General features: G+C 36.4%; 1 protein-coding gene across 2 annotated transcripts in view; it reads right to left on the reverse strand.

The window, feature by feature from the left end:
• The window catches only part of GUCY1A2 (guanylate cyclase 1 soluble subunit alpha 2), a 405,388-nt gene that overhangs the window by 26,236 nt on the left and 363,003 nt on the right, over positions 1-16,149 (reverse strand). For both annotated transcript variants that reach the window (XM_070473645.1, XM_070473646.1), the window contains exon 7: positions 8,670-8,824. In XM_070473645.1, the coding sequence (XP_070329746.1) occupies positions 8,670-8,824 (155 nt within the window). The remainder of the gene's footprint in view (positions 1-8,669; positions 8,825-16,149) is intronic.

The raw sequence follows: 16,149 nt of genomic DNA on the forward strand, positions 1-16,149 counted from the left end.
TGAATGTAAATGGTTTAAATGCTCTAACTGAAAGACACACTGGCCAAATGAACATAAAAAATAAGACCAGTATATATGCTGTCTACATGAGACCCAGTTCAGATCTAGGGACACAAACAGACTGAAAGTGAAGAGATGGAAGAAGGCATTCCATACAAGTAGAAATCAAAAGAAAGCTGGAATATCAATACTCATACCAGACAAAATAGATTATGAAAAGAATGCTGTTACAAGAGTCAAGGAAGAAGATATAACAATTGCAAATACTCATGCACACAACAGAGGAGTATATCAATACATAAGGAAAACACTAACAGCCATAAAAGGGGAAATCAAGAGTAACACAATAATAGTGGGGGGCTTCATATCCTACTTACACCAAAGGACAGATCATTCAGACAGAAAATAAATAAGGAAACACAAGCCTTAAATACTACAATAGATCAAATAAACTTAATGGATGTTTACAGGGCAATCACCCAAAAGTGGCAGAATACACATTCTTCTTAGGTGTGCAAAGAACACTCTCCAGGATATATCACACCTTTGGTCAAAAATCAAGTGTTTGTAAATTTAATAAAATTGTGACCATATTAAACATATTTTCTGACCACAATACTATGAGATTAGAAATCAATTACAAGAAACAAAAGTGTTAAAAAACAGAAATATATGGAGGCTAAAAAATATGTTACTAAAAAAAAAATATGTTACTAAGTAACCACAGATCCACTGAGGATATTAAAGAGGAAATTAATAAAATAGAATAAAGTGGCAAATAAAACATGATGATCCAAAACTTTTGAGGCACAGCAAAAGCAATTTTAAAAGGAACATTTATAGCAATTCAATCTTACCTCAAAAAAAAAAAAAAAGAAAAGAAAAAAGAAAAATATCAAATTAACAACCTAACTTTACACCTAAAGCAACTAGAGAAAAAAAGAACAAAAACAACATCAACAAGAACAATAAAAGCAAAACAACCCCCAAAGTTAGCAGAATTAAATAAATCATAAAGATCAGAGTAGAAATAAATGAAATAGAAATGAATCAAAGGATAAGAAAGAGCTAAAATAGTAAATTAAATATATCTAAAAGTTGGTTTTCAAGAAGATTAAGAAAACTGACAAACAGTAGACAAATTCATCAAGAAAAATGAAGACTCAAGTCAGTTAAATTATAAATGAAAAAGAAGTTACAACCGATACCACAGAAATAAAAATACCCTATATTTGTATTCATCGGCTAATACAAGTCAATAAAATGGACAAATTTGAAGAAATGGAAAAATTCTTAGAAAGGTACAAACTTAGAAGGTACAAACTTCTAAGACTGAACCAGGAAGAAATAGAAAATATAAATAGACCAATCACAAGTAATGAGATTGAAACTCTAATTAAGAGTCTTCCAACAAACTAAAGTCCAAGACCAGATGTCTTCACAGGCAAAATCTATCAACTATTTAGATAAGAGATATCACCTATCCTCAAACTCATTTAAAAAATTGCAGAGGGAGGATCACCCCCAAACTCATTCTATGAGGCCATGATCATCCTGATAGGAAAGTCAGACAAAGATATAACAAAAAAGAGAAAACTACAGATCAATAACACTGACGAATATAGACACAAAAATCCTCAACAAAATCCTAGGAAACAGAATCCAACAACACATTAAAAGCATCATACACCATGATCAAATGGGATTTATCCAGTGATTCAAGGATTCTTTAATATATGAAAATCAACCAATGTGATACACCATATTAATAAATTAAAGAATAAAACAATCTGATCATCTCAATAGATGTAAAAAAATCTTTGAGCAAAATTCAACACACGTTTATGATAAAAACTCTCCAGAAATCAGGAATAGAAGGAATCTACTTCAACATAATAAAGGCCACATATGACAACTACAGCAAACATCATGCTCAATGTTGAACAACTGAAAGCACTTCCTCTAAGATCAGGAACAAGAGAAAGATGTTCACACTTGCACTTGTATTCAACATAATTTTGGAAGTCCTAGCCACAGCAATCAGAGGAGAAAAAAGAAATAAAAAGATTACAAATTGTAAAATAAATAAAACTGGTTTTGTTTGCAGATGACATGAAACTATACACAGAAAATCCTAAAGATGCCACCAGAAAACTACTAAAGCTAATTGGTGAATTGGCTAAAGTTGCAGGATACAATATTAATGCACAGACGTCTCTTGCACTGCTATACATTAACAACAAAAGATTAGAAAAAGAAATTAAGGAAACAATCTTATTTACTATTGCATCAAAAAGAATGGCATTTTTTTTTCACAGAATTAGAACAAAAAATTTCACAATGTGAATGGAAACATGAGACCCCAAATAGCCAAAGCAATCTTGAGAAAGAAAATGGAGCTGGAGGAATCAGGCTCCATGACTTCGGACTATACTACAAAGTTACAGTAATCAAGATGGTACAGTACTGTCACAAAACAGAAATAGAGATCAATGATACAGGATAGAAAACTCGGAAATAAACCCACATACTTATGCTCACTTAATGCATGACAAAGGAGGCAAGACTATAGAATGGAGAAAAGACAGTCTTTTCAATAAGTAGTGCTGAGAAAATTGAACAAGAAAGAATGAAACTGGAACACTCCCTAACACCATACCCAAATATAAACTCAAAATAAGTTAAAGACCTAAATGTAAGACTGGACACTATCAAACTCTAGAGGTAAAGAAATGAAAAACACTTTTCACATAAATCACAGCAAGATCTTTTTGACCACCTCTTGGAGTAATGAAGAAAAAAAAAACACAAAAATAAACAAATTGGACCTAATTAAACTTAAAAGCTTCTACACACCAAAGGAAACCATAAATAAGATAAAAAGACAGAGTTTAGTTATTTTGCAAACAAAATAACTGACAAAGGATTAATCTCCAAAATATGCAAACAGATCATGCAGCTCAATATCAAAAAAACAAAAAACTCAATAAAAAAAATGGGCAGAAGACATAAGTAGACATTTCTACAAATATGACATACAGATGGTCAGAAGCATGTGAAAAGATGTTCGATATCACTAATTATTAGAGAAATGCAAATTAAAAATAAGGAAGTATTATCTCACACCATTTAGAATGGTCATCACCAAAAATCTACAAACAGTAGTGCTTCCCTGGTGGTTCAGTGGTAAAGAATTCGCCTGCCAGTGCAGGAGACATGGTTTGATTCCTGTTCTGGGAAGATCCCACATGCAACTAAGCCCACGTACCATACGACTGTGTCTGTGACCTAGAGCTCACGAGCCACAACTAGGCCCACGTGTCACAACTTCCGAGGCCCGTGCATCCAAGAGCCTGTGCTCCACTGCAAGAGAAGCCCCCTCAATGAGAAGCCCCCTCAATGAGAAGCCCACACACCGCAACTAGAGAAAGTCCATGCACAGCAACTAAGGCCTAGCACAGCCAAAAATAAATTATTTTTCAAAAAAGATATTTTGGAAGGGAATCTCTTAGTTTAAAAGAAAAAAGAAAAAAAAACTACAAATAATAAATGTTGGAGAAGGTGTGGGAAAAAGGGAACCCTCTTGCCTTCTTAGTGGAAATGTAAACTAATGTACCCACTACAGAGAACAGATGGAAGTTCCTCAGGAAACTAAAAATAAAACTCCCATATGACCCAGAAATCCAATTCTTGGGCATATATCCTGAGAAAACCACAATGCGAAAAGACACATGTATAACAATGCTCATTGCAGCACTATTTATAATGGCCAGGACATGGTGGCAGCCTAAATGGCCATCAACAGAAGATTGGATAAAGAAGATTTGTTACACATATACAATGGAATATTACTCAGCCATTCAAAGGAGCAAAATAGTGCCATTTTCAGAGGTGTGGATATACCTAGAAACTGTCATACAGAAGAAATAAGTCAGAGAGAAAAAATATCATATATTATTGCATATATTTGGAATCTAGAAAACTAGTATAGACAAACCTATTTGCAGGGAAGGAATAGAGGTGCAGATGTAGAAAATAGACATGTAGATATAGGTGGAGAAGGAGATGGTGAGATAAATTGGGAGATTAAAAGAGACACATGTGCTTTACCACGTGTGAAATAGAGAGTTAGTGGGAACCTGCTCTGTGGCAGGGGGTGCTTAGCTTGGTGATCTGTGATGACCTAGATGGGTAGGATGGGGGGAGTGGGCAGGGGGTCCAAGAAGGAGTGGGTATATATATACCTCTAGCTCATTTACTTTGTTGTACAGCAGAAACTAACACAGTGTTGTAAAGCAACTATACTCCAATTAAAATAATTTGTCAAAAAAATATACAAATAATGCTGGAGAGGGTGTGGAGAAAGGGAACCTTCCTATACTGTTGGTGAGAATGTAAATTGGTACAACCACTATGGAGAACAGTATAGAGGTTCCTTAAAAAGCTAAAAATAGAACTATAATATGGACCCATCAATCCCATTGTTTGGCAAATATCCATAGAAAATCATAATCCAAAAGCATACACGTACCCCAATGTTTACTGCAGCAATATTTACAAACAGCCATGTCACTGAAGCAAGCTAAAGTTCATCAACAGAGGAATGAATAAAAATGTGGTACATATGGTATACTTACATGTGGAATCTAGTTTCTAAAATGATATAAATTAACTTATTTACAAAACAGAAGCAGGCTTACAGATATTGAAAACAAACTTACAGTTATCAAATGGAAACCTGCGGCATGGGGGAATAAATCAGGAACTTAGGATGAACACATACACTCTACTATATATAAGATAGATAACCAACAAAACACAGGAAACTATCCAATATTCTGTGATAACCTATATAAGAAAGAATCTAAAAAAATGAATATATTTATACATATAACTGAATCACTTTGCTGTACATCTGAAACTAGCACAAAACTGTAAATCAAGTATACTCCAATAAAATTAAAATGTTAAAATTTTTTTAAAAAAACTTGTCTGAAAATTTCAAAATAACCAGTCAATATTGGACACTTTACAGCATTTAATTCAGGAAGTACACCTGGAAATTTCCAGCTCTTAGGAGCTTAATACTTAGTTTCAGTTCACAAATTCCTATTTGCTTTAACTTCAGTTTTATGTTTATATTTCCTCATAGGGAATGTCCCTGAAAAGTCCATCAGGCATTTCACTGTGAGTAAAGTGGAAAGGGAAGTATACTCTATACTTGTGGATTCATAAATTACCTATACTGTGTGAAATAGAACAATTATACACAGCTGAAGTATATACGTTGGTATGTATAAAACCAACACAAAGCACTTAGTCACAAATACATCCATAATCTGAAAACCTAGTCAACTGAGATCATATACTTAAATTTAGTGTTCTAGAAACTTATCAAGAACCACAGTAAATTATTTTTGATGGTATCCAAGGGAAAGAAAAAAAAAAAAAAGGCTTCCCTGATAGTTCAGTTAGTAAAGAATCTGCCTGCAATGCAGGAGACCCTGATCAATTCCTGGGTTGGGAAGATGCGCTGAAGGGATAGGCTGCCCACTCCAGTATTCTTGGGCTTCCTGAGAGGCTCAGCTGGTAAGGAATCTGTCTGCAATGTGGGAGACCCGGGTTCAATCCCTGGGTTGGGAAGATCCCCTGAGAAGGGAAAGGCTACCCACTCCAGTATTCTGGCCTGAAGAATTGAATGGACTCTATAGTCCATGGGGTTGCAAAGAGTCGGACATGACTGAATGACTTTCACTTTCACTTTCAGATGAAAATGGGCTTCTCAGGTGGCCCTAGTGGTAAAGAACCCATCTTCCAATGCAGGAGATGTAAAAGACATGGGTTCGATCCCTGGGTAGGGAAGATTCCCTGGAGGAGGGCATGACAACCCACTCCAGTCTTCTTGCCTGGAGCATCCCATGGACAGAGGAGCCTGGTAGGCTACAGTCTATAGGGTCGCAAAGAGTCAGACACGACTGAAGTGACTTAGCACTGCAGCACGCAGATAAAAATGGATGTCAGCAGTCATTGAGTCCAGCTGCTCTTCTAAAACATGGGAAGACAAATTGAAACATCAAATAGTTTAGATTCTAGGATCTCAATAATTAGCTCCATTCCCATCAATGAAATGGGAATGACTACTTCCTTTCAATCACTGGCTTGGTGCCCTTCATAATCTGTTCTCTTTTTCACAACCTTGGAAATCTTTTCAAAGTACAAATCAGGCCAAGTCACTCCTATGCTTATAACTCTTCAATGTCTTTCTTTACTCTTAGGGTTAAGTGGAAACCTCTTAACATGTAATATAGCTTCAGTTGGTCTGATTTCAGTCTGTCTCTTCATCCTGATTTCAGACTATTCCTCTTACTCTAAAACTGTGTTCAGGGTTTTTTGACCTCAGTACTAGTCTATTGTAATAAAGTGTTTACTTTTGGTTTGTGGTCTCCTCCATGAACCTGAAAGTCATATTTATGTTGTTTATTGTAACATTAGTGCCTATCATAGTGCTTGGAATATAGTAGGTACTAGACAAGTATTTGTTGAAAAAAAAGAAGGAGGGAAGAACATGCAAACAGATAAGAGGAAAAGGGTTATTTTGAGGATAAACATAAAACTATTTTTATAAAGCTTTAGTAGAAATTACAAGATTTGGGACCAGTAGGAGAAAGTATCTTTTACAGTCTACACAGATGGCAGCCCAATGTGTTCATCTACGCCCCATTTATGTTTTTATCAGCAGGAAGTGGTTGGAGGTGGGGCAGATCATAATAGAACAAAATGTTTCAATGCTTGCTATATTTGAAATGATTCAACTTTTTAGACATTATAGATTACCAAGTATCATTCCAAACTTCCACCAATGTGATAAAGATTATGAAAATTTAAAGACAGCACCAAAATGCTCGGACTCTGTGTGACTTGTGGGTTTCCTTTATTGGTTACATGTGAACAAAGCCAGCTACAGCAATGACATTAAGCTCAGGGTATGAGCTCCTTGCACGATTGATCCATTCTTAACACATCATTTTTTAAATAATGGGCTTTCTGTAAATCTATACTGACTTATACAAACAGGAAACATAAATATTAGCTCCATGATGGCAAAAATCATAAGCATGGTAAAAGGATATAAGTTTGGGGATTGATCCTCAGGAATTTTCCTTACCCTGTGGTCTAGAGCGCAAAGTACACTTAACTAGAGAAGCTTCAGATCAGTGTTGAAACTTTTGAAGAGATTTAATATGGAAATCTTTGTGACATCATCTATATTATGCCCAAAATTGTGTCAGAAAAATTGGGAGAAATTGAAAAGAGGCAATACCCTTATATAAATACCCTAAAATGACATGCAGTTCTTAGGAAACATTTTCTTGCTTTTATATTTATAATTTCTTCCCTTTCTCATGTACTCCTCAGGAATCAGGAAATATTTATCTTTCATCTAAAAAAACTTAATTTTCTTTTATGTAGATGTGGTACCAAAAGCTTCAAAATATCACCATTTTGTTTCTTATTATAAATCAACATTTATTATCTATATATTTAAACTTTCTGCTCCTGGGGTTTTTGCTGTTGTTTTTGTTAGCCTGAGTAAATGTGGTAGCCATGTTAATAAAAAATATCAATGGCACTATTCCTACTTTACAGTTTTAAGAGTGTGATATCTGAGTCATTTAAATCACGGAACCAGTGAAATAGCTTTTACACCAAAGCTTACTTAACACTGGTCCTCCCTTGTGGCTCAGCTAGTAAAGAATCCGCCTGCAATGTGGGAGACCTGGGTTTGATCCCTGGGTTGGGAAGATCCCCTGGAGAAGGGAAAGGCTACCCATTCCAGTATTCTGGCCTGGAGAATTCCATGCACCATGCACTGTATAGTCCATGGGGTCGCAAAGAGTCAGACATGACTGAGTGACTTAAACACACACACACACACACACATTACTTAACATTTAGCCAAAAGCAATCAGGAGATATTCATATCATTTTCTTAGTATAGAGATGCTTATCTTACCAATGCATTTATTCACTAATTTGATAAATATTTATAGAGGGCTTATTATGTGCTAAACATTTTTTGTAAGTTTTGGAGATATAATGATGAACAGACTTGGTCTCTGCCCATATGGAGCTTAATATCTAGTGGGTGAGATGACATCTACCAGGCACAAAATAAAGTTGATTTCAGTTGTCAAAATGTGTGGAGTTGTCAGATATGACCTTTAAGATGGATAAAGTTTGAAGTTTTACTCTGTACCCAGTATATATTTAGAAAGTCCCTATTTATATTCATTATCCAGAAAAATAAAAAGAGACAAATATCTTTTCTATCCAAAGTCAAATGACTTTTATAAACATGGAGAAACATTTTGAAAGTATTAGAATTTCCAGTGTGATGCAGATTCTTAATATTTTCCCTCCTGTATTTTAAACAGGAATACCTAAGAAGGACAGAGACTGTGGGAAATGACAAACCTGATTTACCTCTCAATCAAGTCAAGTTTTCTGTGTCCTTTCTTAGGGGGCAATTTAAATTTTGTGTCATAATTGCTATCTTTCAGACTGGATGGATCTACTCATTATTATCTTAGAGAATAACAGGATCAAGAAAAAATAGAGTGTCACAAGTGACAGGCTATTAGCATTAGGCAATGGCAAAGAACACTTACTGGTAAGTGGTTGGGCTGACATTGATGCGTCGAGGGTGACTTCCTGATTCAAATTTGCTTGCCAGAGTGACATTATTTCCAAACAGGCAATATCGTGGCATTCTTACCCCAACAACTCCAGCCAGCACAGAGCCTGAGTGAATGCCTATCCTCATCTAAAGAAAAGGAAAAAGAAAAAGGATATGTTTATGTTTTCATTTCATATGCAGTTATTTTAACGAGAGGTTGTTATTGTTGTTCAGTCACTATGTCCTGTCAAACTCTTTGTGACCCCATGGACTGAAGCATGCCAGTCTTTCCTGTCCTTCAACATCTCCCAGAGTTTGCTCAAACTCATGTCCATTGAGTCAGTGGTGCCATCCAACCATCTCACTCCCTCCTCCTTCCCCTCAATCTTTCCCAGAATCAGGGTCTTTTCCAGTGAGTTGACCCTTTGCATCAGGTGACCAAACTATTAGAACTTCAGCTTCAGCTTCAGCACCAGTCCTTCCAGTGAATCTGAAAGGGCTGATTTCTTTTAGGGTTGACTGGTTTGACCTTCCTGTCCAAGGGACTCTCAACAGTGCTCACGAGCACTGCAACTGGAAAGCATCAATTCTTTGGTGCATCAATTCTTTATGGTCCAACTCTCATATCCATATATGACTACTGGAAAAGCCATAGCTTTGACTATGCAGACCTTTGTCAGAAAAGTGGTGTCTCTGCTTTATAATACACTGTCTAGGTACTGCTGAACTATTTAACTCATAGCTTCTCAAAGACAGGAACTGGGGGTCTTCATCATTTTAATCAGCCATATCTGGACTATTCTACTATCAGTGAACACAGATGTTGTGGAAAAAAATGAATGAATGGATTTATTGTAAGAAAAAACACTACATTTAATTTTCTACATGAATCCAGTTATCTTTTATGTTAAATCAGGCTTTATTTGTACCTAATATGCTCTAAATGTTCTCCCTCCAGTTATTTTCACATAAAACCTTCCTTTTCCCTTCATAGCATTAAACACAATTGTAAATTAAATGTTTATATTTCTTTTTATCTGTTCATTTAAAATATTTTCCTATTTTAGATTTCTAAGTTTACTAATCTTCTCTTTGTAAAACCTTATCTTTTGCTAATCACATCCAATGCCTTTTTCTTTTTAGATATTGTGATTTTCATTTCTCAACATTCAATTTGAACATTTAAAAAAATCTTTCAGGTATCAAATTAATTTCTGAACATACAGAATACTAGTAAAATACTTTTACTAGTTTACTAGTTTGTTTTAATACTTTTGGCTACTAATTCTAACATAGGCTCCAGTTCTGTGTCAATTTTGATTGACCAATTTTTCTCATTATTATGGGTTATATTTTTCAGCTTTTCTGCTTAGTAATTTTTGGTTAGATATCATGAATTGACTTTGTTGAGTGCTGGATATTTTTACATTCTTATATATATATCCTTGAGCTTTGACCTTGGATGGGGTCAAGGTACTTGGAAACAGTTTTTCTTTTTTCTTCCAAATCTTGGTTTTTAAAATTTGTTAGGCAAGTCATGAGCTGTGTTTCATATGGGACTAATTATTCGCCACTACTGAGGGAAGAACCTTCTGAGTATTATACCAAATGCCTATGATTTATGAGCTTTTTCAGTCTTCCTGGTGGGATTAGACATTTTTTCTAAGTCCTGTGTGAATTCTGGGAATTTTTTCTCCTAATCTTTTCAGGTGTTTTTCCCCCCACTGGGCTAAGGTAGTTTTGTCACATACAAACAATTATCAGTAATTTAAGGAACATATAGGAGGCTCGTTGGAAGATCTCTGGTAGTCTCTCTGCAACTCTCTTCTTAGTGGTACTCTGTCCATGCATTCTAGCTTTCTTGGTCTTCACAGACTCTCAGCTTCAACTCTTCAACCTGGGGAGTTTGTTGAGTTCCTCCTGATTTGTCTTTCCCTGAACAACTTGAACATATCCCCTCAAAATATGCCAGGGAAATCATATATTTCCTCTTGTTCTCTTGACTCTCAGGCATCACTGCCTTCCATTGCCTAATGTCCAACATCATGAAACTGTTCTTTTGTATATTTTGTCCGTATTTTTAACTGTTGATGGTGGGAGTATAAATGCAGCCCCTGTTTTTCCACATTTGGTGGATGCAGAGATGAGACATATTTTATTTTAGGAATGCAAGTTACCTTAAAAATTTAGGCCTATTTCTGATGAGAGATTGTCTATTTGGATTTAAAAGTTAAAAAAGGTAATTTTTAGCATAAGCTCCTATGCCTGACACAAAGTGAGGCCAAACAAACCAAAATGTTGGAGTTTGGAGCAGACAAAGTTTTGTTGCTGAGTGACGCAAGGAGACAGGGAGCTCGTGCTCCAAAAATTTTTCAAGGTCCACAAAGTATTTCAGCAAAGTATTTTTAAAAGTCAGGTGAAGGGGTGCATTGCCAGTTATATGTATTTGATCAGTTCATGCACAGTCCTCTGATTGGCTGATGGTGAGGAAACAGGGTGGTGTTGCAACAGTTAATATTATCAGTCCTTAGGCACTAGGAGGCACAGGGCTATGTGTCCATGGTCATGAAGTAGTTAACAACTTCCATTTGCTGAGGGGCTGGGGTTCATAATTGTAAAACTCAGGAAATGCATAGCAAACATTATTATCTAGGACATGCAGGAAGGCCTGTCCCAGGAAAGCTCCATAGGGTCCTGCTCAGTTATATAATGAAAGGTAGTACTCCTTATAAACAAGCATAAAGCACTGTTTTCTAAAATTAGCAAAGCATCTTGACAAAATATTATTGTATATTTTGGGGCTTCTATTTGCTTTCAGAGGGTTTATTATATTAAATTAATTTTAGGACTGCCTAAAAACACCCAGACCTTAAATATTGTCAAGTTATTGATAATTAAAGGTTGACAAATAAAGATGTCAGGTTGGACCTATGATCCTTTTAAGTGGAAAGACAGCAGAAATTATCAAACAGATACATTGTACAGCCTCTATATTCTGTGTTTATAGTCTCAGAAGAAGACTCCGTACCCACACCAACTATACTGAAGGGTTATATGGTATCACCTCTGCCTCCTTTCAAAAGACCTGAGGCTGTTTCTTGTTTTAAAACCAAATTATCATAATGATAATTATTATAACAACAACAAAAAATACTGAAGATAAAAACCCTGGTATTCTTAAGAAAGGTTGATGGAAAAATGGTCATTTTGGAAAACCCTTATGTCTTCAGTTCAGTTCAGTTCAGTCGCTCAGTCATGTCCAACTCTTTGCGACCCCATGAATCACAGCACACCAGGCCTCCCTGTCCATCACCAACTCCCAGAGTCTAGCTAAACCCATGTCCATCGAGTTGGTGATGCCATCCAGCCATCTCATTTATCTCTTAGAAGACTACTATAAAATATGCACAAGAATATCAACAAATACAAAAATTGCTCAGATTCACTGTTTCTCACTATTGTATAATGGAACAGGACTCAGAAAATTATTTACTCTTGGATGTAATGAGATACCATTAAGAACTTACAAGCTTAATCAAAAGACTCTATTTATTATTTTATTTTTACTTTTTTTAAAAACAACTTTTTGAGATTTCCTAGTAATTGTTACCTTATAAAGAAGTCACTGATTGCCACATTCAGAATCTGCCAAAAGCATGTAGCAGGTAGGCAAAGGAGAGAGCTACTTTTAGCTGTCAGTGAGGGATTTAGATTCACTTTGGCAAGATTAAACTTTAATTGGTTAACCATTGGTAACATGTGCATCCCTCGGTCAGTGCGCCCTAGTTAAAGAGGACTGCTCTGCACTAAAGCAGCAGTTGTCACCTGGGGCCGTCTGTGCCCGTCAGCAGACATCTGACAATGTCTGGAGTCTTTTTTTTTTCCACAACTGGGATGGAGAACTACTACTGGCATTTTTCAGTAGAGCTAGGGCTTCCCTTGTGGCTTAGCTGGTAAAAATCCACCTGCCATGTAGGAGACCTGAGTTTGATCCCTGGGTTGGGAAGATCTCCTGGAAAAAGGAAAGGCTACACAGTCAAGTATTAGGGCCTGGAGAATTCCATGAGCTGTGTAGTCCGTGGGGTTGAAAAGAATCAGACACGACTGAGCAACTTTCACATTCATAGAGATTCCTTGGATACCTTCCTCTTGTGAAAGAATTTTCCAGTCCAAAATAGCAATAGTGCTGAGGTTGAGAAACCCTGCATTAGACAGATATACAATACACGCTTTAATAAGATCAATGCTTTGGTGAATAACATTAGACTTCACTTTTTAGAGGAAGTTTATGAAAAAAAATTGTGCTTGTCCTAGAGATTTATTGAAAAACACAATAACTTTAAGATCTATCTTGAAGTTAGGATATCTATTACTCAATCTTCCATACTTATATGAAATGTATGAAATAATGCAAAACTTAGTGGTATATCAAAATTTCTAATAATCAAAAGGTCAAGCTATTTTCATTATACTCTACTGATTATTTGCCAAGGAACATAAACAACTGCATTTTAAGATAATATTTCTTTGAAAACTCTTAAAAAGAGAAGACTTACATAGTTCAACCTCAGCTAGTCAAAACTGTTCTGATTTAGTTAAGTAGGAATGTTTGGATTGGAAGGGCAGCATAGATCCATTAGTCTAGCTCCCTCAGTTTACAAATAAACTAAAGTCAAAAGAAGCACAATGAAAAGAACAAATTAGTGTTAGAGCTAGCTATGGACCACAGGTTAGTTGACTCTGGGTTTAGTGCACTATAAAAAACACCCAAACTAAAAAAAAAAAAAAAAATTCTTGGGCTGTTTTTACAAGGCCTATCAGACCAAAGAATACAGTAAAAAAAAAAAAAAAAGATTTAAACTGGTTTGCCTACTTTATATACACAGAAGGGCTAGCACTTTACAATTGAAATTTAAAAAAAGAAAAAAGCTACACATTCATTAAGTCCAGGATCAGAAGACTTCCACCCGTCTTCCACCCTTGTCCATGCTTGGGTGTGTGCTCAGTCGCTTCAGTCATGTCTGACTCTTTGCGACCCTATGGACGGTATCCTGCCAGGCTTCTCTGTCCATAGGAATTCTCCAGGCGAGAATACTGGAGTGGGTTGCCATGCCGTCCTCCAGGGGATCTTTCTGACCCAAGATCAACCTGCATCTCTTATGTCTCCTGCATTTGCAGGTGGGTTCTTTACCACTAGTGCCACCTGGCTTCTCCACACTAAATCTTTCTAACTAAATCTAAACTAAATCTTCTAACTAAATCTAAATCTAATCTTTCTAAATCTATGCCTACTCACCATATCCCCAAAATGCCTAGTGTACCCATTCCTCTGAGTTTTTAGTCATGTTAATAGCCTCACCTGAAATGCCATCCAGACGCCTTACTAGATACTTAGGGTATAAAGAAGAACCAAAAATGTATGTACCCTTTCTTCTGGGAGTTTTCATTTGAAGTAAAAGAATAGCTAATTGAAGTTATAGAAAATGCTAAACAACTTAAGTGTTTTTTAAAAGCACTTTTAAAAAAAACTTTTTTTTTTTTTTTAAAAGAAGGCATTATGTAGGCAGTAGAGGGGTAGGGTTGACCAAGTCAGGGACGTGAAATTGCCCTTAAATAATCTCTGAGCTTAGTGCTGAAGAAGGAGTGATTTTGGCTAGGTGGAGAGGGGTGGCACAGTTGTAGTTAGAGGAGTGAGAGGTAGAATGAAAATAACAGGCAAAGACCCTAACACCTGAAGAGCTTTGGTACATTTCAGCACTGAAGGAAGGCAATTCAATGTGGCTCCTACTTAAAGAAAAAGTAAGAGAGAGAGACAGGCAATAAAGCTGAGGGAGTATGCCTGGCAGATCATACAGAATAAGATTTCTCAGTCTTAGTTCTACTGATACTTTGTGTCAGATAATGAATTCCTTTAGGGGAGAAGTTGTGTTGTACACTGTAGGACGCTAAGTGTCCCTGGCCTCTATTCATTAAACCCTAGCTGTAGATTGAAAGCAGAGATTATGTTTGGGCAGTTTTGTTGAATAACCTAAAAGGCATAGACTTTATTAGCATCCCCAGTTTCCTTATCTACTGAATAGTGGAAAGCATTCTCAAGCCAATAGCACTATGATTTTCTTTGGGCCATTTTCTTTCTGCTACTCCAGGTCGGGGAGTAGGCCCTAACTGGCAAGTGTGTGTCAGCCCTCCAGTGTTAGTAATTAACTTAAATAATCTAACTAATTTAAATAATTAATTAAAAAATTTAAAGTGGCATTGTAAGCGAGGTTATTAACATGAGTAAAAACACAGAGACATGGATATACTAGGCAATTTGAGTATGTGGTGAGAAGGCCAGCCAGAAAGATTTAGTGTGGAGAAGCATGAAAAAATTTATGTGAGAGCTCCAAGAAGAGACCTGTTTTCCCCAAGATGGTGTGTTACACATCTTAAACAAAACACGGTGTTCCATTTTGGAACTATGATGTTGAGGCTTGGAGCTTCAGGGGACCACCTTATAAAGCCTGAGGAGGAAGTCAACATTGAGTAGGCAAACCAAAGGGAACAAAACAGAAATCAAAGTCATAGTAACTTTAAATTTTTAGTTGTCTCTAGCCTCAGGCGAAGTGAGTCCTACCTCTCAGCTTTTCAGTTACGAGTCAATGCATTCCTTCATTGCTTGTGTCATCTTTTTTATTCTGTCATTTGCAAAACAAGGACTCGAGTCTTTCTGTTCACTAGCTATGTGGTTTTAGTCAAGTTAACTAGCCTATCAAAAGTTATGTGTAAAATAATAATCATAGTATTTTTCAGAGGGGCTGCTGGCAAAATCAAATGGGGTAAGCTATAGGACAACAGTAGGCACTGAAAAAAATTTTTTTCCTTTCCACACTTGATGGTAGCCATGGCGATGCTTATGGTGTGAGGGATGAAGTCACATGCTTGTTTATAATTTAGTAAATAGATAGTAGTGGAGAAGACTCTCGAGACCAGTCAAACCTGAATATTCACTGGAACAGCTGATGCTGAAGCTGAAGCTCCAATACTTTGGCCACCTGATGCCAAGAGCCAAGTTGTTGTAAAAGACCTTGGTGCTGAGAGAGCTAACTTAGGCAGGTTGATAGGCAGTCCAAGGTCCTTCAAGGAGGAGGCGAAGATTCTCCCTCAGGCTTTCCTTAGGCCTTATGCAACAATGTGTCTTGCTTGAGAGAACTGGCTTTTCCTTAGATCTGAAGCTAATGAATACACAGCAGTCATACATTTTACTCATGGAAAATGCTTTTCTTACACCCCATTATGCTTTTCTTAGTCTCTGTGTTAATGATTATAATGGTAACAAATCTTGCCTGGGAACCTGTTTCTCAGCAACAATACATCTCATCCAGAAACATGTTGTCCAGAACTCATTCCTTCTGGTTAATCTTGTACTAAAGTTGTCTCAGGATGTATGCCTTGGGAAAGGGTCTGGTGGAACTTTTATGACCTTGAGACTT

Source organism: Odocoileus virginianus, chromosome 10, assembly GCF_023699985.2.
Source record: "Odocoileus virginianus isolate 20LAN1187 ecotype Illinois chromosome 10, Ovbor_1.2, whole genome shotgun sequence".
Taxonomy (NCBI): Eukaryota; Metazoa; Chordata; class Mammalia; order Artiodactyla; family Cervidae; genus Odocoileus; species Odocoileus virginianus.